This window comes from Tenrec ecaudatus, chromosome 7, assembly GCF_050624435.1.
Source record: "Tenrec ecaudatus isolate mTenEca1 chromosome 7, mTenEca1.hap1, whole genome shotgun sequence".
Taxonomy (NCBI): domain Eukaryota; kingdom Metazoa; phylum Chordata; class Mammalia; order Afrosoricida; family Tenrecidae; genus Tenrec; species Tenrec ecaudatus.
Genome location: NC_134536.1, coordinates 114,591,214 through 114,619,128, shown reverse-complemented (window position 1 = coordinate 114,619,128; position 27,915 = coordinate 114,591,214). Strand labels below are relative to the sequence as shown.

Here is a 27,915-nt window from a genome sequence, read left to right as displayed (position 1 = left end):
TTTAAAAAGGGAGCCCTGAAACAAAGTCCACCAAATCCCATCTGTGGCCCTACAACTCAGATGGGTGGGCCTGAAGCGCCCACAAGGCTCCGGCAGGAACTCAGGTGTTTTACTCCAAGCCATTCCTATTGCCGTTTCTAAGTCCAGCTTTAAACCTCGGGCTTAAACTTAAATTAAAATGTGTAACTCAAAATCTCTACTGATTTTGTTAGAAAAAATTTGGTGCTGCTAATAAGCAAAGGGAAAGGGGGGTTGTTAAAGAAAATTACCCTTAAGGAACCAGATAATTTGGGTCCTAGATTATATTCAAAACAAGAGTTTTGCAGATATAAATATTTGAATGGGATGAAATGTCAATTGTAAGAAAGAGGGATGTTTTAGATTATGCTTGGGGAAGGCATGCTCTAAAAGATCAATGTTTTTTCTGTGCTTTCACTGGACATCGCTATCTGAGGCGACTCTCCACCTCCAGAAATGAAGAGACGCCATTCTAATTGCTGACTCGGAAAGTCACAATAATGGAGATGTAATCGCTTGAAGCATTAAACTGAACTGGAGCCCTGGTGGCACAGTGGGCTAATAACCGCAAGGTTGATAGTTTGAAACCACCAACTTCTCCCTGGGAGAAAGAAGAGGCTTTCTATCCCCACTAAAAGTTACAGTCTTGGAAATCTACCTATGGGGACAGTTTTACAGGGTCCTATCGGGTCACCATGAGTCAGAATTGTATTGACCCAATGGCAGTGAATATACTAATGCAAGTTTTAAACTATCTATTCAAGGTAACTGAGTATTTGTTTTAAAAATTACTTCCTTGCAACAAAGAATGAGAATACTTTGAAGCTGGAGCTTTAAAATGGCTTTAAAACAGATAGGTAGAGCCATGTCCCAGATGACAGTGGTCAGCAACTGGGTCTTTCTTAAAGCAAACAAGAAACAGCCCTCCTTTTTCAAGGGCATGTTTGAGTCAAGGCATGGTTCTCTCTTCTTTCCTTCGACGATTCTGGCCGTGGTGTTTCCCCAAGGGACAGTTCACTCTGACCTCAACTGTGAGGTGTCCAGGTGGCATAAAATGTGACTTTCGGACTTCATGAGCTACTAGAGATCATTTCCCTCAAAAAGATGAGCATCCTTTCTATTGAAGGAAGCAAAGGGCTAGGGGAGCATAACCCCATGATTTAGAACCGGCAGACGGCGGCTGCTTCGCGGCCGAGTTCTCAGGAGGATCTTTCACTGCCCTGCTTTCCTGAGCCATCTGCCCCCAATCCTTCTCTACCAACCATTCCCTCAGTATAAGCACCAAGGCAGCTACTCAGAGATAGGTGAAGAGCCAAATTTGTATTCTGATGAACACCTGCATAAAGCATTCTTTGCTAACGGTGCTAATGAACGCTGGAACTGGACATTGCATTTGTAAGGCCATCGCCCAACAAGGCTACAGCTCATTATCTGGTTCGCTTAAAAGTAATCTCCCCATTTAAGACACAGGCGACAAAGGATCCTCCATCAAGGACCCTTCTAGCGCTTACAGAAACACCACGCCAACCAACAATAGGGTAGCTGGGGACAGCAAGGGGAAGACTGGCCATGAGAAGCTTTAATGATTATGAATTTAAAAGTTTAAAATAATAGTAATTGGGAACTTGAGAACACATTCAACTGGTTTATACCTGATTTCCCAGGAAGAACTGACGAAAAAAATGAAAATGGGAGAAAGATAATTAGTTCAGCAGGAAACTCTCCTCGTGACTCTAGAACACACACACTCTCACACACTCTTGCCTTCTGGATGTCTAACTTAGAGAGGTGCAGCCACAGGTCACACCAAATACGGAGAACATTTTCTGTGGCGATGAGCTCCCGTGACGATGGCAGTGAGTCGGGGTTTGTTTGTTTGTTTGGAGGTGGCGAGGGGGATCATGCACTGTGTTCACGTCAAGGGCAGAGAGAGGAAGCTGTCAGTTCTCATAAAGGAGGCGGGAGAGGTGGGGAGCCAAGGCCCATGAGTACAAGGAAGGAGTCAGTCTTCTAAAATGGATCATTGTGCAACTCTGAAATGTGATGGAAACTACTGAGGTCTATGATATGTGAAATGTCTACCAATAAAATGCTTTCAAAAACAGATCTCCACTCTCGGAAACCCGCAGGGGCAGGTATTTTCTGTTCTGTAAGAGCCTAATGAACTGGAATGGACGCCATCCTCCACTGACAGTGTGTTTGGTTTTCTATGTTAGCTTGGAAAAAGCAGGAACACCAAATCTCACCTCTACCCGTAACAAAAAATATATTATAAAGTACTATTAAGCAGCATATCATGCCAGGGGGCTTCCCAAAGTGCAGAGAACAATCAATCCCATCAGCTTGTAAGACCATTTTCCCACAGACTTTTGGAAACCACCTTGTACGAGGGGGGAGTGGTTTTTCCTGTGACTATTTTTCTCCTTACAGAAAATGAGCAAGATCTGTTCTAGTATTTAAAATGTTGGCTTTAGCTGGATATAACTTAAAATTATGAAAACTGGAATTTCACACACGAGGATGCTTTGAAAGGTTTGTAAAAAAAATGTAGAAGGATAAGATAAAGGAATTTTTTTCCAAGATCTTTTGGAAGCTCCCTTGTTCCACTAAACTGTGTTCTGATGTAAAGTAAACACATGGAATTCCTAGAACACAACTCAGGTAAAGTTACGTGCAAAAAATTTAGCTCATAATCTTTTTTCTTTCTTTTCTTTAACTCATATTCTTTTTAAGAACCACTGGGTTGCTTTGCAAACCTACCCTGTATTTGTTATCTCCAATCTGCTCCACTTGAAATCGTTTTGCACATTTACACTTAGCCACCTGCCGTGTCACCTGCCAAAGACAAGGATGAAATATTCACTTCCACGTAAAGGGTACAGAGCAGAATCCAAGTTTATGAAGGAATGACTCGTTCACGATCCTGTATCCTAGCAGGACACCCCATCAATCCCGCAGGTCGTGGAACGGTGAAGAGTACCTCATCTTCAATTTTGTCCGCATCCGTGACGGGTTTATATGCATCCTTGTTCGGGTGGAGGGCTGCTACAAATTCGTAGTAGTCGATGTAGCCGTCGCCGTCTCGGTCAAAGATGTCGGCAACTGCACTCATCTCTAGGCGGCTGGTTGGGAACTCTGAAATCATTTCACCATCGTAGTTAGGAGAGGATAGTAGAGATCGTTTGTTCTGGCTTGAGACACCCAACTGCACATGCTGATCCACGGAGCTCCGTGTGGGCAGAGTGTGTCAGCATGATGATCAAACATAAATGAATCTACAGCATTGTAAACACACGTGGCCCCAACTCATCTCTGACTACAATCTCGGTGAGCCAGAGGAAGTGACTCTTGTGACAGGCTGAGCACTGGTTAACAGCAGTGATCTCAGAGGGCACCACGGCTGTTTTACTGGAGGCCTAGCTTCTGTGAAGTTGCCTTGGTGGGAGCGTGACCTTCAGTAACACCGGCCAGGGAAAGCACACACACACACACTGAAAACAGGACGGTGGCCCATACCTTAGGAATTCTGAGTGTTCATACTGAATTAATGAGATGGTTCTATCAGAATGGTAACTCAAAACATAAAGAAAACAAAGACTCTGGACCAATCATCTATTGGCAAAACGAACTATTTAAGAATCAAACACGATTAACTTGCTTGTACGAAGGCAGGCACAGATGAGCAGGGGGGAGGGCACATGTGCACAGTTACACAATCACCACGTGCTCTTGCCGCCCAAGCCACCCATCTGACCAAGGGCTTCTTCCTTGTTTGTCAAAGGGCAGGGCGACTTACCAGCCAAGGAAAGGCAACGTTTTACTAGCAGCCCAGGCTGACCAGCATACAATTTTAAGCGGTGCTTATTGTCTTTAAAAATTAGTCATCTGTCTTGGAACTTACTTGAGGAAAGAATTCCGTCAATAAACTCTTGCCGGGTTATTTTCCCATCCTGATCTTTATCAATCCTCCTGAAGAAGTCCATCACTCGCGACTTCTTGTGATTCATCCACCGCATGTATTTTTTGCGCCAGATGTCAAAGTCAAAGTTAGCAAATTCCCTCAGCTAAAGGGAACGAGACCAAGAGATATTTTTTGGTTGAATTAATGCTGTGCTCAAATGATGTCTGGTTCTCGACTAGCCAAATAACTTTCAAGGATTCTTCAGGTAAAGCTCACCTATTCCCCACCTCCAAAAAAAAAGGCCTGCACTTGAACAGGGGACTCAGAAACCTTTTTCCATAAACGTTATTACAGAAAAACATGTTTTCCATAAAACATATTACACTACTATCACTCAATTGTCTTTATAAATAAAACAAACACAACAAAAAACAACCCAAAGGGAAGCTTTGGATAATGCTCACATCACCGGGGGTCCTAGCCACAAAGAGCAGCACTCGCGCTCTAGTCACGGGGGATGAGCACACCCTAAAGCCTGTCCCCCCACCCACCCCCGTTCCTGTGAGTCATCTCTTCACTCCTAGACTTCTGGAACTTTTCCACTGCAGGCATCTGAAACGCTCCATGTCCAATCGAGGAGGCGAGTGTGTCACAGCTGCCTCATGCAGGATGGTATTTTCTAGCAAGCACCTATCGAGTTTCACCTTTCCTATCAACTGCCTGGCCTCTGGGTGTGTACCTACCTATTCCCCTGCCCTTTATTGGTTATCTATCCTCAAAAGCTCACAAGTCAGTTCATCACCAAAGACATACAGACTTTCACTATTAGTAGAACATACACCACATAGCAGTGTTTACCTAAGAGGTGTCAGAGAATTCTAAAAAGACAACAATTTGGGCAGTGTGTTATGAGGCACGGGGGCAAGGAGCGCGTGGAGAATGCATGAGTTTTCTCACCTCTTCCAGTCTGTCCAGAGCATCGTTGAGCTTCCGTCTCCTTTCCAGCGCGAGCAGCCACACCTGCTGCCACTTGCTCACCAGGAGGTTCGCCCTGGGGTTCTTGGTCTCTATTGGAGTCTGGGCCCCAGAGGGATACAAGTTGGATGCTGGGAAGCGTTTTCCTGTGAAAACAGAACGTTGGCAGCATGTTCAGAGACCTAGATGACGGGCAGGCTTGGCGTCTGCTCTGCCTTGCTAGGACCGATTCAACTAAATCGTTTAAAACTGCAAGTGGCCAAACAGTCCTTCGACTAACTACAAGCTTTTCTTTCTTGTTGTGTTTTGCTTTGTTTGATTTTGTCATTGGTTTGCTGTTGTTGTTTGGTTGTATATTGTTGCTTGGTTTTGCTCTGTCTTGTTTTTGTGCATGTTATTATCTCCGCAGGTCTAAATAAGATAGGCTGGATGAGCAATCTGGATGACAAAACAATGGGACCGACAGTTCTGGGGGGACATGGGAGAGGGGGAGGTGGGGGGAAAGGAAGTGGTGTTAACAAACCCAGGGACAAAGGAACAAGTGATCCAATTTGGTGGTGAGGTCTGTATAGGAGGCCTGGTTGGACATGATCAAGAGTAATGTAACCAAGAATTGCTGAAACCCTGGTGGGGACTGAGCATGATAGTGGGACAGGAGGAAAGTCAAGGGAAATAGAGGAAAGAGCTGGGAGGCAAAGGCTATTTATAGAGGTCTAGATAAAGGCATGTACAAATGTAAATATATTTATATATGAGGATGGGGAAATAGATCTATGTGCATATATTTATAGGTTTAGCATTAAGGTACAGGACATTGGGCCCCCACTCAAGTACTCCCTCAATGCAAGAATATTTTCTCCTATTAAATTGGCATTCTATGATGCTCACCTTCCAGACACAACCACTGAAGACAAAGCGGGTGCATAAGCAAATGCAGTGAAGAAAGCTGATGGTGCCCAGCTATCAAAAGATATAGGGTCTGGGGTCTTAAAGGCTTGAAGGTAAACACGCGGCCATCTAGCTCATAAGCAACAAAGCCCACATGGAAGAAGCACACCAGCCTGTGTGATCACGAGGTGTCGAAAGGATCAGGTATCAGGCATCATCAGAACAAAAAAATCTTACCAGAGTAATGAGGGGGGGAGTGTGGAGTGGAGACCCAAAGCGCATTTGTAGGCCACTGGACATCCCCTTACAGAAGGGTCTCAGGGAGGAGATGAGCCAATCAGGGTACGATGTATAAAGAATGGAAAATACAACATACCTCTAGTTCCTAAATGCTTCCTCCCCATCCCTGCTCCTACTATCATGATCCCAATTCTACCTTGCAAGTCTGGCTAGACCAGAGGATGTACACTGGGGCAGATAGGAACTGGAAACACAGGGAATCCAGGACGGATGATACCTTCAGGACCAGTGGTGTGAGTGGCAATACTGGGAGAGTAGAGGGTGAGTGGGTTGGAAAGGGGGAACCGATTACACAGATCTTCATGTGACCTCCTCCCTGGGGGATGGACAACAGAAAAGTGGGTAAAGGGAGACATCGGACAGAGAAAGATATGACAAAATAATAATTTATAAATTATCAAGGCTTCATGAGGGAGGGGGGAGTGGGAGGGAGGGGAAAAATGAGGACCTGACTCCAGGGACTTAGGTAAGAGCAAATGTTTTGAGAATGATGAGGGCAATGAATGTACAAATGAGCTTTACACAATTGATGTATGTATGTATTGTGATAAGAGCTGTATGAGCCCCTAATAAAATGATTTTTAAAAATTATGTGGCAATACCCGAATTTTGATGACATGTAATGTCAAGGTCCAAATGTGCTTTTACTAATTAAGGATCACTGTCTGCTCCTAGATGCAGAAATATATCCTAAAAGGGGTATTTCAGTATTACGATGCTCTCTCCCAAAATTCCAGCTGTAAGCGTTTATTAGGTGAGCAGTCCCGCCATTTCAATTATATGGGACTCTGGTGTTGGACCTCTCCCACTAAGAGACGCTTAAAGAACTCCCCTGGGGAGGTGAGGCCTTTGAGATCAAATACAGCTGCCCCCACGTTTAGAGGACCGATTGGAAAGGAGAGGAGGTCATCAGAGTGTCAGCAGGATAGTGTACGAATTCCCAAATACACCCGCAGGACCCCCCAAACATCTCTGCCCTGAGAGCAACAAGCTTCCTGTGCAGCGTCTCATCCCCAAATGCACTACCTTGTAAAGATCTTCTTGCTATTTTTCACAAGTTTCTCTAACCTTGCACCATAACTACCTCAACATATTTCCCTCTTCTAAACGCATGGCTAAATAAGGTGTAGAAAAGTCACTGACCTAAGGCCTAAAGAGAGTGAAGTGTCTAAGATGGAATTTGCCTAGAACTCCCAACTCCCAGAGGAGCTATTTCTAAATAGTAATAGCTAAAATGTACTGACTCTGAGCAATGCCTGGGTAACAAATGAGATCTGCTCCTGGCTGTGCCTTTGAGAATGTGCACGTCAGCTGGAACAGGTGCACGCAGTTCTTATTTACCTGTCGTGCCCCCAAAAGAGAAAGGGAAAGCGTCTCGACGTCTTTTCAATGATTTGAAAGCTGCATGCGCAGCTGTGATGGTGACAGTGGTGAAGAATTTATCGCCGGTAGTGGGTGGTTCAGTTGCTTCAAAGTGAAGGAGAACTTAGGTAATGTTAAAGGGTCAGGACCTGGAAACCAGGACTGCCTCTAATCACTGTATGCCAGGAAGTTTGCTAAGCACTTCCCAGGCATTTCCCATCGAATCCTCACAGAGTCCAAGTAGATTACGGTTGTCCTCTTTCCTAGATTAGGACGCTGACGCTCGGGAGTTTAAGGAGCCCGCCAAGGGCTGTTCCCTTACTGGGACGGGGACAACAGGGATTCTGACTACTGAGTTATTGATCACTTTGTCACCCTGATTTTTGTGTATTGGGTCTGAAATCACTCACAATTTTTTTTAATTAAGCCACCATTCAGAAACATAAACTGTATGATACAAATTTTGCTTTTGCTAAATCTTCTACAAATGATTATTATCCTTAACGTTATTTCTCTGGGTCCAAGTGAAGCCGGGGTGGTGCACTGGTTACAGCACTCAGCTGCCAACTCAAAGCCTCTGGTGTGAACCTACCAGCCTCTCCTTCAGAGAAAGATGCTGGCAGTCTGCTTCCATGAAGATGACAGCCTTGGGGAAAATATATGTATTTGGCAGTTCTACTTTGTCCTATGAGGTTGCTGAGTCAGAATCTACTCAATAAATGGGAGTTGGCTTTTTGTTTGTTTTTCCCCTTTTGGTTTGGGTCAAGGTAGGCAGAAAAGTAGGTAGATGGAGCTTGTCACCCCACTGCTCAAACGTGAGCAAACTGTAAAATGAGATAGTTCAAAAGGGATGGTGATTTCTGCCGTTGCTGATCAAGTTTCCAGGTTCTCCTACCTAATTTAAATGAAACACTTTGAGTAAACAGAGTCACACACAGAGACCTGGGTGTGTTTCTCTTGACAGCCTTTAACCAAGCTGTTGCAATTCTTGGGCCCTGGCATTCCTTCCAGAATGCCTTCTGCGATGCACAGCTCATGTTGAAGCCCCAATTACACCAAGAGTTTAAGCGATCATTTTACATAAAAGAGAACCAGCCCCTTTGCCTAACCATCTTCGCTTTATAGAAATCGGTCGCTGCGTACTTCCTGCGCGCCCCTTGTCCAGGACGGGGATGTGGGACTGTAAGGAGGGAGGGTCTGCTGCTCTCCTCTTATAGGTCTTTGTCACTTTGTCGACATCAGGCTGCTTCCGGGTCATTTCCTCCATGAAGCTCTGAAATGGAAGAGATGCTTTCCGTTAAAAGAAAGTATGTGAGAGAAAACCACCCGGAGCAATGAACGAAGCATCAACGGCTACGGGAACTGAGCTCCTATTTCTGAGAATGGTGGGAAATCATCCAGCAAAATGTTGGAACTGGCAAAGAGAGTCAACTTAAATAAACTATAATAATTGGCTGCGCTCGGATAGACCCGGCATGGAGCAGCTGGGCCGACAACATCGATCATCGGAGTTCTTCTTACATGGGAGCCTTTGTACAGTTAACTAGAGAGAGAGGGGCATAAATGAGAGAGATGGGCATAAATCAACCACATTAGATGTGAGTAGATTCTAAATACATCTATTAACAGAGAAGCTATGCCACAAAGCGTAATGGCAAGGCTCAAGATGACTGGCTATCGAATGAAAGAGTTGAAAGCATCTCATCATTCCTTCCTTCATCTTCTCAGGCTGACCACCATTGGGAGGCTTCCTTAGATCCGGAGCGTGTGGGGAAAGCTGAGGGAAGGCAGAGACTGCAGTGGACGTGACTAAGGAGGCACACCCCTGAAAGGTGAGGTAACCTGCTCTTAGAATACCTGTCACTCAGAGAGCACCGGTCCCTTTAATGCTCCTGATCATAAGGGTCTCAGGGAGAAGACAAGCCAGACAGGGTACGATATAGCAACGATGAAAAATACAACTTTCCTCTAGTTCCTAAATGCTTCATTCCAACCCACCCCACCCCACCCTCCCTCTATCATGATCCCCATTCTACCTTACAAATCTGGCTAGACAAGAGGACGTACACTGGTACAGATAGGAACCAGAAACACAGGGAATCCAGGACGGATGATTCCTTCAGGACCAGGGATGTGAGGGGGTGATACTGGGAACATAGAGGGAGAGTGGGTTGGAAAAGGGGGAACCGATTACAAGGATCTACATGTGACAAGGCAAGATATGACAAAATAATAATTTATAAATTATCAAGGGTTCATGAGGGAAGAGGGAGAGGGGAGGGAGGGGAAAAATGAGGACCTGATGCCAGGGGCTTAAGGGGAGAGCAAATGTTTGGAGAAGGATGAGGACAATGAATGAATAAATGTGCTTTACACAAATGATGTATGTATGGATTGTGATAAGAGTTGTATGAGCCCCTAATAAAACGATTAAAAACAAAAGATGGAACAATAACACAGTGCCAGCTGAAGCCCTGGCCGTGGATGAGACCCCAAAGAGAGGAGGGAGGGAGGGAGGGAGGGAGGGAGAGAGAGAGAGAGAGAAGAGACCATCAAGATTAAGTAACCATAACGAGAGCCGCCCAGGGGAGCAGTAGAGTTAGAAACCCAATTGTAAGGAGTTCTATGTAGCAGGAAGGGAAGCCCAGAGCACCACATGATCTTTCGGGAACTGAGGCTGTCAAAGGAAGCAGAGTCTGAGCAGGCGGCTAACAGGGCTAAGGCTTGGCGCGTCTCACCTGGTGCTCTGCAATGAGGGCTTTCACCTCCTCAATCTCCTGGGGGATGACGTCTTTATCCTTCTCACTGAGTGTGGTTTCAGCCCACTGCAACCAAGCCAGCAGAGCTTCCAACAGCTCCTGCTGAGCTATCAGTCCTGCCAGTGCACTTGCCAATCTCTGCTGATGCTGCTTCGCCCAGGCCAGCACCTGTTGGAGAAACAGAAATGTCCCCGACATCCTTCCAACTTGATGAATCGTTTCAGTGCTTTACGGTGCGCACATTTTAAAATGTCTCTTAGGGTCCTCCTGGGTGTGATTTATGGTTCTCCCAGCCTCTGTAGGTCCTGTCGGAGGCACCGAGGCCCAGCTTGTGGAGGACAGGAGAGCCCTCCAGGACCTCTCAGCTTCAGAAGTCTCGACATGTACACCTCGTCCCCCCAGGCTTCCTTTGATGGTCTCCTCCAAGTTCAAACATGTGTTCTCTGAAGCACCAAGCGGGCAGCACGGAGTGGAAATGAGAACTGCTAAGATCTCAACTACAGAGTTCATTTACCTTTCTGAAACTCTAGTCGGTGCTAGATTATTCTACCACTGCAAAACAGACTGTACAAACATTACACAGCGAGCCAGTGCTGGGCCTTTCGTGTGCCGAGGACGCCGCGGCGGGATCCCTACTACTACTATTATTATTTTTAAGCCAATCACAAACCAAAAACTGAACCCATTATCACTGGGTCAATTCTGACCCATGGTGGGCCCACGGGACCGATGGAACAACCTCAGAGTTTCCCACACTGTCCATCCTCACGGAAGTAGACAATCATTTCCCAGGAGTGCCTGGTGGTGCGGTGAAGTCACCAGCCTTTTGGCTAGCAGCTGAGTGCTTTGTCACGGTGCCACCAGGGACCCGAATGGTCACAAGAAGGGTGTTTCAAAGAGTAGCTTTGTCTCTGGCGTGGCCTCATTTCCCCATTCCCTTGGTGAAGCTTCCCACCCACCCCCTGCCAACTCTCAAAAGAGATGACCCCACTAGAGATTAGCTGAGACATCCTGACCTCCTCAAACCTGGCCCGGATGATGGTTATCCAGTGCTTAATGGTGGTGATGGAGTCCGGGTGGCATATGGCCAAAACAGCATCTCCCATACTGGTGGCTTTATTTAGTTCAGCTCTTTTTGCTTCCAGTTTCTTCATGAATTCCTACAGCAGAAACAAAGACCCGAGTTAGCTGCCTTCCCGGGCTGAAACCAAAACTCCACTGACGCTCATCTGACTGTGAGAGCTAAACAAATCGACAAGAATCATGACTTGTTTCTTCACGGTGGGAAATAATCCAATGACCGGGGAACCGAAGAAGGGAAAGAAAGGAGTCGGAAATTAAATACCGTCTAAGCTCTTTTAAAATCCACGCACAAGATGCTATCTCATGCTTTACAAAACATACCACGCATTATTTTAAAGTAAAACCCACTCTGCTACATTGATATATTATATTTACATCATTAATGAGGATTAGGAATTCAAAAATGTGGGAGAGGCAGCAGATAGCAGTAGAAATGGCTGCCAAAAAGAAAAAACAACGGCTCTAACAAGTAAGAGAAGAAGGCTGTTATTTCAAACAACACAGACTTGGCCAGGAAAGATAGGCACATGTGCTAGAGAGAGAGCTGGGCAAGGAGGTAGAAGATGGTTGCTGGTGTGGGAGGGAGTAGTTCAGAGAGGCCCTGCAGAAAGAGGCCCCGGGGCAGGCCAGCCTGTGTCAGAAATGTCTCTTCAGAAGGCCATGATGCCCCCTCCTCTGCATCCATAAGCCCCTGCCAGTCTCCTGGAGAAGCAGGAGGCACAGCGCCTGCTTTGGATGCGTCACGGGCAGCCTTGCCCGTCGATCTTGTTCGAATGCCTCACCTCCTTCATGGCGCTCTCCACCAGCGCAACAGTTTCCATAGAGAGACATGCCACGGAACCCCCAAAATGCGGTTTCTCAAATGAAGACTTTTCCCCTGAAAAATGTGACAGGCCTCCCAAACCTCCTGGAAAATTTCCCAACGTCCCCGACACTTTAGCAGTCTTGCACTACGAGAACTACTCAACACGTTGACTGGCACAATGTGAGCGTCTCAGCCTGCTTGTTTGCACATGCGCACTGCAGCCATGGTGTGCTCAAAACAGAGGCCGCTGCCATCACTTGGCTTTTCAGAGTGATTTTGTCTTGTTTTTCCCCTTGACTCCTCCATCGACTCCCCACTTCTCGCTGTGTTGAGTGTTACCTCACTGCTTTGTGCTCACGTGGGAACACTTGCCATTTTCAATGATTGGATTAGACTGTGAAGTCCTGGCACTGCGAAATTAAATTAAGTGTTCTGTTTTTCTTCTTCTTAGTGGATGGGAAGTGCAGGAAATGACCAAGAATGACAATGCACAATATCACTACTAAGAAGCTCTTTATAAAATGACATGTAACTTTATGTTCCTTAGACATATTGTTAAGTTGCTTGTAAAGACCACTACCTCTGCGCTGAGTACCTGCTTCCTGGTTTTTCTTGGTTCTACAGGGACCGAGAGAGGGGTGGTGCGAGGTGCGGGATGTCGGTGGGGATGGGGGGGGTGTTGGCACAGCCTTGCCAGCCTTGCTCCTCTCTGCAAGATGGCAGATGCGGTCTCAGGGATGCCTAGCTCATACTTAGCCCTACTCTGAAACTCTAACCTATTAATGTGACTCCAAAATAATGTTGCAGAGGGTCAGTCCACAGCATGTAGTCTGAAGAGTATTCTAACACTGCTGGTGAACCTGGAGGTGATAATCATGTTGACGTCATTTCCCTCTCGGTACACTTGGAGCATCTCATTCCTGCAGTACACTGTACGCTGTTGCCTGTCCGTTATTAGTGAGGCCGTGCTGCCTGGGGACAGGTTCAGCAACCCATCGCCGAGGGACGACACTGATTCAAATCAGCCTCTGGAGATGACATAATCCAGGCTGCACTGGAAACATGCTCCATGTCCAACTTGACCCTGGGAAGAAGGGCTGTTGGGCCGGGCGACATACAAACCTTTGAATGTTAATAGGAATGCTGCCATCAGCAGAACCTTCAGTGTTAGTCTGGCAAATTCCTGACTTATGAGTCAAAGGTTAAAAAACATCTGTTGAGAGGCCTCTGGCCCGCTCTTCTTCAGGGTTTGGCTAAATTCTGTGTATTGTCACAGGAAAGCCCAGTGGCCAGATTTCTACTTGACTACTTATTCAACGGTCATCGATTTGTATTCGTCTGTTTTTTAAGTTGTGAGGTATACTACAGGTTTCTTCTAAAACAGACTTAAGAGGGCTCTTTAGTTAAAAACAGAAGCAGATGAATAAAATTTAAATTCAAAGACTGGTTAGTTATTTGCCTGTCTGGTTTACAAAGGTCAAAATGATTCACTTACAATTCTACTGGCATAATGTTATAAACGCCAAACTGCTCACTAAGGACATTATGTGTTTGAAATTCACATGGAAGTGCAACAATATGGACTAGTTTTGTTCAGATGCCAAACAACTCCTTGGAAAACTCCATCTGCTTCCTAGAGATAGGAAAGAGTGACTAATTTTAGGATAACCTTCCCTATAAAGCCAGCATAAAAAGAAAGCTTTTTATCCACACGGGCAGGTGTACGGGGACGCACGCACACACACAGGGAGAATACAGATGAACCCTCAAGTGTGCCAGGATCTTTTATTACATCTGGAAAGGAAGATGGTCATGCACCTGGTCTTTACAAGCAGGATTCTATCTTCCCTACTTTCTCTAAACTTCTCAAATAGTTTGACTAAGTATTGTTTGTGTGACTCACTCTATGCTGATCGATGAGCGTCCGAAGAGCATCTTCATCATCTGGGAGAACACCATGGAAACGGAGGGTTTGTTCCGCCTCAGCCAGCCACTCCAGGAGGGCATGCACCACCGAGTGGAATTCCTCTGCCTAACAGTATACACACACACACACACACACACACACCAAAAAAGAACCATAAATGCAACTGTTAGCAAAAACTACACAACTGCACAAATAAAAATGGACTAATTGTACATATTAAAACTGAAGCAAAAACTAACAGTTTGACTCCTGTGTTGTAAGGTACAAGTATGCTCATGAGAGTTTTCAGTGGCTATAAACTTTCAGATGTAGACAGGTAGGTATTTCTTCTGTGGATCATCTGGGTGGATTTGAACCACTACCCTCATAGCTTGTCACTGTGAGCTTAATCATTTGGATGGTGCTGGGATGCCATTATACGCATTAACACACACACCCATTAACCTCAGGACCGCACTTTATAACTCTAAGAGAATGTCCAAGGTAGCAAAAGGGCCAACGTGAAGACTGGCTCACCACTTGAATAAGCTGACGTTAGAGGGTGAGGGGTAGCCCGGCATCCTTTCAGGCTGAAAAATTACTCAAGCCGCACTTCTGATGCGACCATCAGAAATCTCCCAGTTTCGGGAGCTGACATTCTTAGGCAGGGAGGACCAAGGCAAGGATGCTAGACCTCAGGGGAATCCTGTTCTCCCCTCCTCCTCCCTCACTGCCCCAGATCAGGAACGAGAGGCTTTCCCATTCCTGACAGCATCAGAGTTCCTGAATACACTAGTCCTTGTTGGGGCCTTGCTACTTTAGGCGCCTGATGCACAGCGACGATTCACGTAATTCTTACCTGGCTCAGGGCTGCTTCCAGGCGGGTTTGCTTCGATATGGACAGTGCACACACAGTCTCCCATCGGGTGCTCAGCTCCTGCATCTGGACCTTGACCCACGAGGAGTCATCGTGACTCCCCTCGATGAGCTCTCGGGCAGAGCGCTTCAGGGCCTGCACGCTGCTGGTCCGCTTGCCCAGCTCCTTCTGGAAGACCTAAGGGGACCGTACTCTCCGGGTGAGTTTTCAACAACACCACCAAGACAGTAACAGGTGTAGCACTGTGCACAGACTTCGAGATGCACCGGGACTGTTTGTGTGCAAACTCTTCAGATGGTCTGAAGCAACGCTATGCTCCTCCTATTTGAGCATCGCCAAGAATATCATCTCGGACCGATTTATAAGGTTTTGTAATATTTTCACGAAGGGCCAAACAATGATAAATTTCCTATTTTAAATGGGAAGTTAGATTGAAATGCTGGTGTGGCCAGCATCCTTTATTTAAATCACACACAAATAAACACATTACACTCCTCTTTGTCTATGACTTTTAGCACGATGCTTGATTTTCTCTCAAATTATTGGTGTGTCTGGGCCATGCTAGCTGCATGGGACTTTTCATCTAAGGCACGGACAGGGGGTGGAGCACTCCTGGAGCATGGCGTGCTGGCTGTGTAAAGATAACAAAAGAGAAGCCCATGGGGCCATGATCCTTTCCCCCATAGCCTACCCTTTGTCTTCCGTAGGCCCCCTGGGTACTATCCCACAGTGTCACACTGAAGGCTCAGCTCCCTGTCTGGTACTTTGGGGGAGAAGCTTCTGCCCTAGGCCCCTTTTCTTCTGTGAGTAAACTTTGAAGTGCTAAGAGTTGAGCTGGTCTCTGTTGCCCACAGACTTAATCCAAAAGCGAGGCCAGGATATTTCATTTCTGATCTCTAAGTCCGTATGTGAAACCAGTTCTTTCAGACAATCCACTGTGAAGAATAAGATTAACTTATTTTTCTAAAAAGCAAAACAAAAAAAAAATCCCCACAAATGAATATTAACTAAGCACATCTACTTTGGGCTGTTTCTACACTGATACTTAAGGAATTTACAAAAGTCAGTCAAACAAAGACCTTCCGAACCTAGTGTGCATGAATTCCCTGACTGATATCATTCGGACAGTACTACATGTCTGCACATACACAAACACCCACACAAGAGACAGCATCGAGATAGTCGCTGTGACTAATCCAATAAGCGGGAGTAGACTTTCCAATGAACTCTGGATACTTAAGCGTCTGCTTGAGCCTTCCAATTGTATTAGTAATGCTGCATGATTAATTCCGTTTTGATGACCTTGAATATATTTTTAAAAATCTGGTGAGTGTCTAGAGTGGTAAATATTTAGACAGTGAACTTATAAAGATGGTATTTATGTAAAAAGAAACATTATACTCATTGAATAAATGCCAAGGAGTTGGAAATGTTTGTATTAATCATGCACAAAAAATTGCTTTCCTGTAAGCACAGTGATTTTTAATTTCAGTGGGCCTGATCAGTGCTCTTTATTGATGCTTTTATTTTGTTACTATCCACACGGTACATGGTCTTCTTTTTTGAAGAAATGAGAATCACAAGAGAATAGAGCTTTAAAATAGATGGGAGACGTGCAACAGGAGACTGAAAAATCAGTAGGATCAAAATAGCACATTCAGAAAAGCATTTTAAAATAAAACACGTTTTCTGAACTCAAAAATTAGAGCAGGGAAACACAGCAGGAATTCCAGGAGGGCACTGGAAAGTACCCCTACCTAAATAGAAACTAACTCTGATCAACTATTTTGCACCATGCTTCATGTTTTTCTCCAAGGTTGTCCTATTACATCATTTGATTGCCATTTAGGACCTTCCACTCAGTGCCAGCATGATGCCTTGAATATTGTTCTTATTTGCCCGACAGTTTAACGTGCATATTAACAGCGGGCCCAGAAACCGGTATTCTTAACAAAAGAAGCGAATGCTCAAAGTCCCCCGAACACCTGCTGCTTTCCCACGAACTGCTACGAACCAGGGACCAGATCCAGACCATTTCCAAAACAGACAAGCTGCGGATCATGGCCCCAGAGCCTGTGAGCACATCCCCCACTTATTTTCTAAGACACTTATTTTAAAATATATTAAGTATTTAAATAAATGGCATGGCATGGTAAAACTCTCTCGAAATAAGTTCCGGAGTAGTAGAGAATGGAATTGCTTTCCAAGTTCTAAAACAAGGCTTTAAGTCTAGTCACTGAAAGTTGAACTATTTCACAAAATGAATTTTCCCTATTATTTTAAAAAGGTTTCTGATTCTGCTCAACTTTACTGTTATGCATTGTTTTGGTTTTGATTTTAAAACTACGAGTTGGTTACGTTTACCTTTCCACTGAGGATAATCAAGTCATAGATAAAACAAAGTGTCCCAAATAACAATACCTTGTGGTTATCGATCAGATTCATCACTAAATCAATGTCTCCATGGACAGGCTGATCTTCGGCCAGCTGGGGTTCAACTCTGTAGAGCCAGTCAATGAGGGCCTGCAGGGCATCAGTGAATTGTCCAGAAAATAACAGGGCTTCTTCCAGCTTGTTTTGTCTGGGGGCCGGGGGGGGGGGGGGGAAGGAGGGGCGAAACGAATGTGAGCATCAAATAGTTGCTTGCACACCCCCCCTAGTATCTAAAATTCATCTGTGGAGGTGGAATAAGGTTCCCAAGGAAAAACAATGTATGGGCAATCACTGCCATGTCTTTGTTTTTCTTTGAAAATAGCAAAACTTAACTTTTCTTAAAATTTCTTCAGTTTTCTCTTCTATTGCTTCCGTATTTGGCATCCATTTAAAAAATACCTTTATAAACACTTCTGTGAATTACTGACTCTTCAGTATCTTTATTGAAGTATGCCTTTTAACTAATAAAAAGTTCTAAATTATTATTATTTTAAAAATTATTACACAGTAAAAGTGAGAGAGTGTTGGCCTCAGGTCTATGGATTTTAAAACATGTGTAGAATCATGTAACCATCATCACAATTGAAGGCCTTTATACCCCCAAATCTCTCTCATGTTATCTCTTTGTAGTCACACATACTAACCCTCTGTCTCCATAGTTCTAACTCCCAGCCATCCGCTAATCTGTTTCGATCATTGTAATTTTGCCTTTTTGAGAATGCCATATAAATGAAATTACTTAGCATGTATCTTTTTGAAATCAGAGAAGTCTTTTTATTTTCCTTAACTGAGTAGTTTCCTAGAACTGAACATAATAATCTACTTAATTTTGATTCTGACAACAGGGATGAGAGCCAGGATAAAGGAAAAATTTGAGAACATAAAGTTTATAAGATACAATCTTGAACTCTTTAAGCTATATATTTATTAATATACTAAAGAAATAAATCCCAGCCATAATTCCTTATGGCATACAATTCTGGGTTTCATACGCCTGTGACTGCAGCCCCATTGGGGAGGACAGTACCTGTTAACAAACCAGGAATGGCTGAGATTGAGACTGACCATAGTAGAGAGTGTGAATTTGACCACGCACTCTTTGTTTAATGGTTACCTTAGTGACTATGACTTCTACTAGATTTAAGGAATGAGATATTACAGCTGAGAGCAGGGAAAGGTGTTTCTGGAGTGGGCTTGGAAGGAAAACCTGGGCTAAGATTAGCAAGGCCAAGGCCTACTGAAAACCTCCGGCCCGAGGTCCCAGGTCTTATGTGCATGAATGAGATACAGTCCACGCGTGGAGAACAGATTACTGGGCTGAAATTTTATTACTCCATGGAACTCCCACCAAACCACCTTTCCTTTCATGGGTTAGCTAAGAAGGTGGGGGGGAGATACTGATAGGATTCACCTGGGAGTAATTGTGAACAGGATTCCCTGCAAGGCCATCCTGCAGCCTAGAAAACGAGCCCCCAGAGAAGCAGGGTGTGTGACCTCATCACCAGCAAGAGCCAGGAGTGGAGCACATCCTTGGGCCCCAGCATCTGGTTCCCCTTGCCTGGCCTTTGGATTTTGGACCGTACAGCACCCCACTGTGTGAGCCCTCTCCGTAGACTCTCCTGCGTTCCGTAGGGAACTGCAGTCACCTCTAGCAGCCAGAAGCAGAAGGGATGTCCTCAAGGACGAGCAGTGGAAAGGGAGCACACTGGCATCTTGCAAGAGTTGGGACCGCTGGGACTTCCTCAATCTCCAACTCCTTGGGAGTGGTTGGTCTTCATTCTTACCCAAGAAATGTTTACTAGCCTCTTCAACTAATACCGTAGTTCTTAAATACTTGAAGTAAATCTTGGGCCTTCCTGGTTGAAGTGTGATGAGAAAGGAGAGGACTAGAAAGGGGTAAACTGAGGCTACAGGGAATCAAGGGCCAGGACAGGAGCACCAGGAGCCAAGTCCAAGGGCTTGTACTTTGCTTCACATCCGCAGCCCAGGAAGTACGAAGCAGGGAAATGACAACATCTCGTTAAGTAGCAAGTGTGAAGGGGGAGAAACGTGGACTTGGGGAGGCCGGTCCCCATCCCCTGGCAGTTGCTGTAGTAAAGGTGAGAGATGACAGAAGTCTCGGGAATGATAATTCTGACTGTAAAGAGTAGTTAAAAATACATTACGGAAAGCTGAGCCTCTCGGAGTGGGGGTGGGGGTGTTGTGAGACTGAAGTCTTAAAGAGGAGCAGTTCTTCAGGCAACGCAGAAGCATTTAAGATGCCCAAAGCAAACCTGGATCCAATAGTACATCTACCGTACACCTGAATTGCCCACAAACAGCCTTGAATTATAACCAACCAAAATTGTAACCATTTGTAACCCTACAGAACACTTTACCTTTCCACAGATTTCCCACATATCGTATCCCATTTATCTCTGAGTTCACTCAGCATGTCATCTAGTTTCAGGTTGTCATCAGCCAGGGAGGTTTTCTCCTTCAAGGAGCGTCCAGTCCGGTGAGTGGTGTCATAGACAGAATGCTTGGCTCCAAGTGATTTCTGAAACTCCTGGGTCATTAACAAGAAAACAGTGTGTATTTCAATGAGGAACTAATGAAGGGTTAGGTAAGGCGCATTTGCGGGAGAAAAGGCATCTCCAACTTAATGCTAAGCGAACACAGTCAATCACCTAAGAACAACTACTTTGTGGTTTCACTTTTATAAGAAGAATAGATACATACAGAGAGAACCACGCTCATTGGTGGCTCACAGGGAGGGGAGGGGTTATCAAGCAGTAGATGGTAGCTCGTTATTGTGGGTGATGGGAAACGGAGTATCGAATGTAGGGGTAGTGAGCACACCGTGACTAAAGTAAACCAGGCCACTAAGAAGTTCTCATGATAAGAGGATGAGTGTATTAAAGAATTCAACATACAAAATTTAGCAGCAAGATCAACTATGGCCCCAAATTGAGTGAATGGTCACAGGTGTATATGTAAAGGTACATAGATACACAGGTAGCTACAAGTTTATGTACACATATGTGTGCACAGATACAAGTATCTACATGTACATACACATAAGAAATGTTTGTGCAGGCACATATGTGCATAGAAAATACATTTATAGATACTTCTTAGATACTAAACATCTGACAAGATTGGTTTTCTAGGGTTGAAGGCATAGGAACCTACTTTCCTGAACAACTTATCTTACTTTGCCGGTATGATGGGGTTCACAACGTTCGTGTTGTGCATCCTAGTGTGGGGAGCAGTGTCTGCGATCTCAAAGGCATGTGAGCAGTGAAAGGTAATAAAAGCCATCTGCTCCAGGGGTGGACTTACACCACTGTCCCTGTGATTAGCTGTCTAATGCCTAGCTGACAGCACCCACTAAGCCATAAATATTGGTCTCTACTCATCAGAAACAAAAGTATGAAGGGAAGCAAAGTCTCAGAGAAGAAATTAGCCTACCAGGCCAACAGTGTACACGAATGAGAGCCCCGTCCATCCGGAGACCAGAAGAACCAGACAGTGTCCAGCTACCACTACCAACCCTTCTGAGCCGGGCCACAGCAGCGGGCCTGAATACAAGGCCCAAATATACAGAACTGAGCTCGAGTTCTGTAGACCATGCCCAGACTTATTGGGTCAGTTAAGGTCAAAAGACCCCATGAGATACTCTTTAAACTTTAAGATCACTCCTTAAGTGAAATGAAAGAATGACACATTAAAACAAAGCATATTGAAATAAAAAGAAAGCTTATCATCTGTAAGTATGGTACTCTCTTGATAAAAACAAAAAACAAAAAAACTGCAGGAAACCACAAGGTCAACGTGAAAGTATAGGGGCAGTGAAATTAGAGTCCTGTAAACAGAACAATTAGAATGCAGTTAAAGGGGCCTATACATTGTGAAGTTTTAATTACTTCCACTGAAGAAGTTAAATAGAAATCATCAAATGGGAACTTAATTTATTATTGTGTAAATCTGCACCAAAAGTATCATTTTCCCCCAAAAAAAGCAACTCTAGCAAATGGAACACCAACAATGGAAGACAGCAGCAAATAATCAGAGTATTTTTTTTCTTTTTCTTAATTAATCATTTCATTGGGAGCTCTTCCATATAACAATCCATAACTCATTTAGATGAAGCTTAATTGTACAGTTTAGAACTGTAGTCTTCTCAGTAACAAGTTAAGACTCTTGAACTAGTGAAAATAAAATGGAATTGCTAATAAACTAGTAAAAACCCAAGGGGATTTTTTTCTTTCTTTCTTTTTTTTAATTTAAATCATTGTATTGGGGGCTCATACAACTCTTATTGGAATCCATCCATCCATCCATTATGCAAAGCACATCTGTACATTTATTGTCCTCCTCATTCTCAAAACATTTGCTTTCGACTTGAGCCCTTGGTATCAGCTCCTCATTTTCCCCTCTATCTCCATCGCCCCGTCCCCCTCATGAACCCTTGGTAATTTATAAATTATTATTATTCTGTTATGTCTTACGCTGACCAACATCTCCCTTCACCCACTTTACTGTTGTCCATTCCCCAGGGAGGAGGCTATATGTAAATCCTTGTAATCGGTTTCCCCCTCTCTACTCTACCTTCCCTCTACCCTCCCAGTATAGCCACTCTCACCACTGGTCCTGAGGGGTTTATCTGTCATGGATTCCCTGTGTTTCCAGTTCCTATCTGTACCAGTGTGCATCCTCTGGTCTAGCCAGGTTTGTAAGGTAGAATTGGGATTATGACAGTGGCGCATTTAAAAGGAAAACGTGATTTGATATTCTCTCAGTCACTATAGGTCCGATGTGACCGCAGGGTGAAGCAATAAAGATTTACTACAGGGCTTTATTCAATAGGTTGGTGGCCACATTTGTATAACCACAATAATGCCGCATGCTTCATAATCTCTAAACCACGATCAGGGCAGTAGAACACACAGAGTCCTCTGCTGGGACCCATTGCTTATGACAGCCACCCAATCTGGAGAACCTATACTTACTTACTTCCATCACTTATGTAAAACCCTACCAACGTCTTTACTGAACTAAAGATTATTTGTCCATTACCAAATAGCTATGCTATTCATGTAAAATCTATGTTTTGCTTTTTACATGGCTGTTGAACTTTTTGTGTGCCCATGTGTGAGTGTGGGGGGGGGGGCAGCGGGAGGATGAATCATATTTGTTCTTTACAACTCAGAGATAAGTTTTTATAAAATAAGTACACAGTCCTCATGGGTAAATTCATGATCATCTTTCACTTGGTAGGCTCTGTCAAGCCAGATCTGACACACAGCAAAACTTTTACTTAGTCTGTGTTTATAATTATTTAATCATCGAAGAATTAGAAGAATGAGGTGACTGCTATTAAATATGAGGGGCCCCAAAAAGTTTGTGGGAAAAGAGAATTAAAAGGGTAATGAAGTTTCTTCTAAATTTAAGAGTTAAAACTATGAAGTTCTTCGAAGAATATGTAGAGGTAAACGTGTATGACCTTGGGTCTGGCACAGCTTTTCCGCTACGGCATGAAAATCACACGCAACACCAGCAGGAGGGGCATGAGGGGCAGCCGCCGCCTCCGTGCCCCTCCAGGAGAGCCTGAGCCGACATTTCACAAAGCTGCCCTGAGGATGCAGGGAGGAAACCTCTCTGGGAGAGCCTGATGGGCTGTAAAACGCTACACAAATGTGTTATTTTCCAGAATAACCTTGAGGTTGCAATTACCTAATACGTTTTCATTGCCTTTAACAGCTGCACACTTCATGGGTTTTAGTGTGACTAAGCTATTCACTTTGTTCTGTGACAGGAGGCAACTACGTCTGGGAAACTTTTGGTAAAAGAATACTAACGTATTAAAAGATCACACTATTGCTGAAGTTTGTTAAATATAATTCTTTTTTTTCCTTTTCAAACAAACAACATTTTTTATTGCGAATTTGACTGGGGGGAGTTTACATTTCAGATAATCATGTTTCTATTCAATAACTTCAAATAATATCACTAGTTTGTTCTATGTCTCACCCCACCCTTTTCCCTTCTCTCTCTTGTAGGAGATGATCTTACCCTTCACCCAAGTTAGCACCCCCAGCTCCTCTTTAGCCTATTCTTTTAAAAATCACCTTATTGGGGGCTCGTACAACTCTTATCACAATCCACACAGACATCCATTGTGTCCAGCACATTTATATTTTCCCTTTTTTTAACCCTTCCTGTTATACCAAATAGAATGCTAGTGTTTACATCACAGTACTGATACTGACTTTGCCCACATAGCCGATCTATAATTATAGCGAATTACAGGGTAGAGGGAGGTTTTTAAAGGGCAGAAATGATGAAAATAAAAACAATTCACAGTAGGAAAAATAATAAAGACTCTTAACAGGTTTCTTCCCATATTTCAATTTCTAGGATTCTTCAGTTTAATGTTCACATTCCAAGCAGTTCTTTCCCCCCCAACCCAGTGGAAGGCTAGTGCGGTTCCCTGTCACTGCACTTCCAACATTGGATGTGACAACGTGCCGGCCACAGATGCCGGCAGAAGAAGGCATTCCTAAGGCCCTCTCTAGCCACGGAGGCAAACTTTCCTTCCCGTCAATCTCTACGGTTAGACGTATGGATGGAGGCCGCCAATCTGTGGAAAGGCCGTGGTTAGAATTTTCACATGATGAGACACCTCACCGTTCCCAATTTTACCCAGCCTTCTAAAGTACCACGTTTCAAGCGATGATTTATTGGATGGAAAACTGTGAAACTGTTTTTTATAGGGACCACTCTCCTTTAACTCACCTTCTCAACCTAGCAGCTGGCTACACAAGACAGACACAAAAGAAAACGAGGAGGGTCAGGGGAGAGAACACAGCGTCCTTTGAGCACCGTGTGCAATGAACATAGAAGGTAAGAGAGATTTTAGACGTGCTTCTCCATCCTTTGCACACACAAGAAACTCCCGGACTACGTGCCTTTGAGAGGCGGGGCGGGATTTCATGCACACACATACACACAAGGGTTACAATGCAGGTAAGGGGACCCATGTGTCCGCTCCACTGTTTAATAAGACATCGTAAACAACAAAAACATCACACTGTCAAAAAAGACATAAGTGACATTATAAAGTGCACAAAAAGTGTGTGCACTTTTTAGTTTTCAAAAGAAATTTCAAGAAATTTTGTCATGAAAATTTGAAATGCCAGTGTTCAAACCACTATTAATCCTTTAGGTCATTTAAGTTTGCAGGGAGCTTCCAGCTTTCATTGTGTGTTTTCTTGTAACCATTACTCTGTAATCATCGATGATACGGCCACTAGAGCTAGAGGCAAGGTTGACACTTGACCATTTGTGGAAAATGGCTAGGTTTTCAAATTAAAATAGGCAGGGCCTAAGTGGATAACCTTTTCCCCTCACTGCCAATGAATCAAATGCCGATTCATAGCAAGCCCCTGTGGGTTTCTGAGACTGTAAATCTCTATGAGAATAGAGATCCCAGTCTTTCTCCCAGAGAGCTGTCGGTGGGTTTGAACTGCCAAGCCCACGGATTGCAGCTCAACGTACAACCACTGCACCAGCAGGATGCCCTCCATGCCTATTCCACACCGCCCTGCCCCCCTTAATAAGGACTAAGTATAAGATCCGACTCTGAAAGTGATCTGGAGAGAAGAAGGGGCCTTAAGAGTTTTGTGGAAGTTCAGTGAAAAGATAAAGGAAATGTCCCACACATTTTTAAGCCCCCTTGCATATGGGGCGTGACAGGTTGCGTTTCACAATTACACACCCACCTTATGCTGTATAAGTTGGGTTTTTATTTTGTCGGGATCGTTGGCAATTTCCAGTTCAGAATCCAGAGACTTTTCTGACTCTTCTAGCCACTCCATAAGTTTACTCCATGCTTCGTGGAACTGTAAAAGAAATTCAGAACTGTATCCATAACGTTTTCAATCATTTTTCCCCTAATGGTTCTTTTGGGGTATAATTTACATATCATACACTTCCATAGTTCAGTCATAGTCTTAAAAGAGTTGCGTATACATCACCACAATCAGTTACAGAACATCCTCCCTCCCCCTGTATTCGTTTTTCTCCCCACTTCCCTCCAACCTCTCCATCCATCCCCCAAAGCCATTACAACAATTACTGTCTCTCTACCTCTGCCCCATCCTGTGCTTCAAATACTGAAAAAAACAACAACAAAAAAAAAAACCCAAAGCAAATAAAATAAAAATAGCGAAGACATTAAAAAACCAATGACAATGTTAAAATAAACCAGAGGAAGATAAATTTGAGGGAAAAAAGGAACAAATCTAAAGTGGGTAAGAGGGAGATCCATTGACCAGACAGATCCCACATTACAGCCTAGTTCCATCTGCCATATTCAAATTTCCAATAATCTTTGTCTGACACGGAGGCTATTCACCACCCTTGATGATGGTCAGAGGGGTCCCCCCAGGGGCTTAATCGATTGAGGGTCATGCAAGTGTAATTTGGGCTCCAATCGCCACCTGTAGCCTTCTGCAGATACTTTTTCCTCCTTTGAATTTGCATTTTGCTATTTGTCATCTTTGGATCACAGCGGCTAGTGTACTTATTCCATGTGGACTTAGTTGATGCCTCACTTAGATGACTGCTTGTTTAAGTATAAGCCTTTAGGACCCCAGACACTATTCTTCTTGATAGCTGGGCACCATCTGCTTTCTTCACGACATTTTGCTGTAGCACCCTTATGTTCACTACATCTGAAATACTAAGTTAATGCTTATGGAAATGTTAAAAATTACTAATGCAGAATTTCTCCTGAAGGTGAAAAACTGTGCTACTGTTTCATGGTCAGATTATGGACTGTCTTGGTAACACCTGGCATCGAGGTGGTGCGCCCTGGTCACTCTAGGGGAATGAGTCCTGCAGGACTTCAGGAGCACCAGGGAGCCCCTCTCCTGTCATTCCCTTGTCAATGATGGGAAATTCACAGGGAATCTTTCTCTTCTTCCTACTGCTATTTCTTTTTTTTTTAAACTTTGCTATTTCTTGATAGATCTGGGTGTAAGTAGGGTGCTTAATGCCTATGCTGAGAAAGAGGCACGATGAAGTCTGTTCATGGGTTTTTTGAAGTAGGAAGAACAAAAAGAGGGAATTGTACTTCTATTACAGATCTACGTAACGTTAGCCGGAATCCCTTTCCTCTTTAGCTTCAAGAACTCATGGTGCTATGTTGGAAACCAAATTGTGAAACTGGTTATAAATTATTCCTCACAATAAATTTAAGTGAATATGGACACACACACAAACTTAAGCAATCAAAACAAAATTTATTTTACAACCAAGCACATTAATAATGAATCACCAAAAGGCCATTGAACAATAAAAGTGTAATAAGGGCACAGAGCCATAGAGCTGCCAGGCCCAGTAGAGGTGATCGCAGGACAATGCTGTGCCCTGCACGTCCCCTCCCACAACTCTCATCAGTCCAAACCCGAGAGCAGAGACCAGGATGGACACATAGATGTCCAGAGTCAGAGGACTATAGTCAACATCTGAGCTAAAACCCCAGAGAGTGTGGTCCTAAGAAGGGCACTAAAGCTGGCTGTCCTATTAGGTGACTTGACTCTAAGTAAAACACAAAGTCCGCCATTAGAAACAAGAGATGCTAAGGCTAGTCTTGCTTCCAAAAATAGTTTCAAGTCATATAAAGATGAAAGGTTTTACATTTGCCCTGAAAACATTAGCAAATACTTGTAAACAGAGTTAAACCCAATGAGAAAATTAAATGGATTAAAATGGAGGAAGGAGGAAGAGGGTGGGTGAATGACTAATGACATCCAAGTGACTTTTGCCACGTATGTGAAGAGAAAAAAAATGTTAGGTTCAGGATTAATTCATTAGAGAGGCATTCAATTCTATTCGTATATCACCGAACCTATCACACTTCCCACTCAAAAAAGGATACCTGGCATGCGATTTTGTAACAATATGAAAGGGCTTCAAAAAGTTCATGGAAAAATTGAATGACAAGATAATGTGTGATCACCTTCCTCACATAAACGCAGAAGACGAAGGTGAGCATAAGCAAGTGTGGTGAAGAAGGCTGATGGTGCCCGACTACTGAGAGATATAGTGTCTGGGGACTTAAAGGCTTGAAAGCAAACAAGTGGCCATTTAGCCCAGAAGCAACCGAGCCCACACGGACGCAGCACACCAACATAGGTGATTGTGAAGGGCAGAGGGGACCAGGTCTCAAACAACAAAGGCGGGGGCTGGTGGGAATCGCATTACCGTAAATGACGGGGAGTGCATGATGGGGACCCAATGCCCATCTGTAGACAGCTGGACATCCCTTGCAGAGGGATAGTGGGGAGGAGATGAGTCACTTAGGGTAGTGTAGCAACAACGAAACTCAAAACCTTCCTCGAGTTCCTGAACGCTTCCTCCCCTCCCAATTATCATGACCCCAATTCTACCTTGCGGACCTGGTTAGATCAGAGGATGTACAGCGGTGCAGTAGGGATCTGGAAACACAGGGAATCTAGGACAGACGAACCCCTCAACACCAGCGGTGGGAGTGGCGACACCAGGAGGGAAGTGAGTGTAGAAAGGGAGAACCGATCTCGGAGATCTATGTGTAACCTC

At 44.2% G+C, this 27,915-nt stretch overlaps 1 protein-coding gene across 13 annotated transcripts in view; it reads right to left on the bottom strand.

Moving 5' to 3' along the window:
* DST (dystonin) overlaps positions 1-27,915 on the bottom strand; it is a 450,811-nt gene that overhangs the window by 9,175 nt on the left and 413,721 nt on the right. For 9 of the 13 annotated variants that reach the window (XM_075554951.1, XM_075554950.1, XM_075554957.1 and 6 more), the window contains 13 exons: positions 25,074-25,193; positions 19,686-19,855; positions 17,296-17,455; positions 14,857-15,051; positions 13,995-14,123; positions 11,220-11,363; positions 10,183-10,371; positions 8,588-8,717; positions 4,877-5,040; positions 3,920-4,082; positions 2,999-3,153; positions 2,779-2,853; positions 1,671-1,688 (listed from right to left, as the gene is read on the bottom strand). In XM_075554951.1, coding sequence (XP_075411066.1) covers positions 1,671-1,688; positions 2,779-2,853; positions 2,999-3,153; positions 3,920-4,082; positions 4,877-5,040; positions 8,588-8,717; positions 10,183-10,371; positions 11,220-11,363; positions 13,995-14,123; positions 14,857-15,051; positions 17,296-17,455; positions 19,686-19,855; positions 25,074-25,193 — 1,812 coding nt within the window. The remainder of the gene's footprint in view (positions 1-1,670; positions 1,689-2,778; positions 2,854-2,998; positions 3,154-3,919; positions 4,083-4,876; positions 5,041-8,587; positions 8,718-10,182; positions 10,372-11,219; positions 11,364-13,994; positions 14,124-14,856; positions 15,052-17,295; positions 17,456-19,685; positions 19,856-25,073; positions 25,194-27,915) is intronic. The other 4 variants (XM_075554962.1, XM_075554959.1, XM_075554955.1 and 1 more) reach the window with 1 other exon arrangement.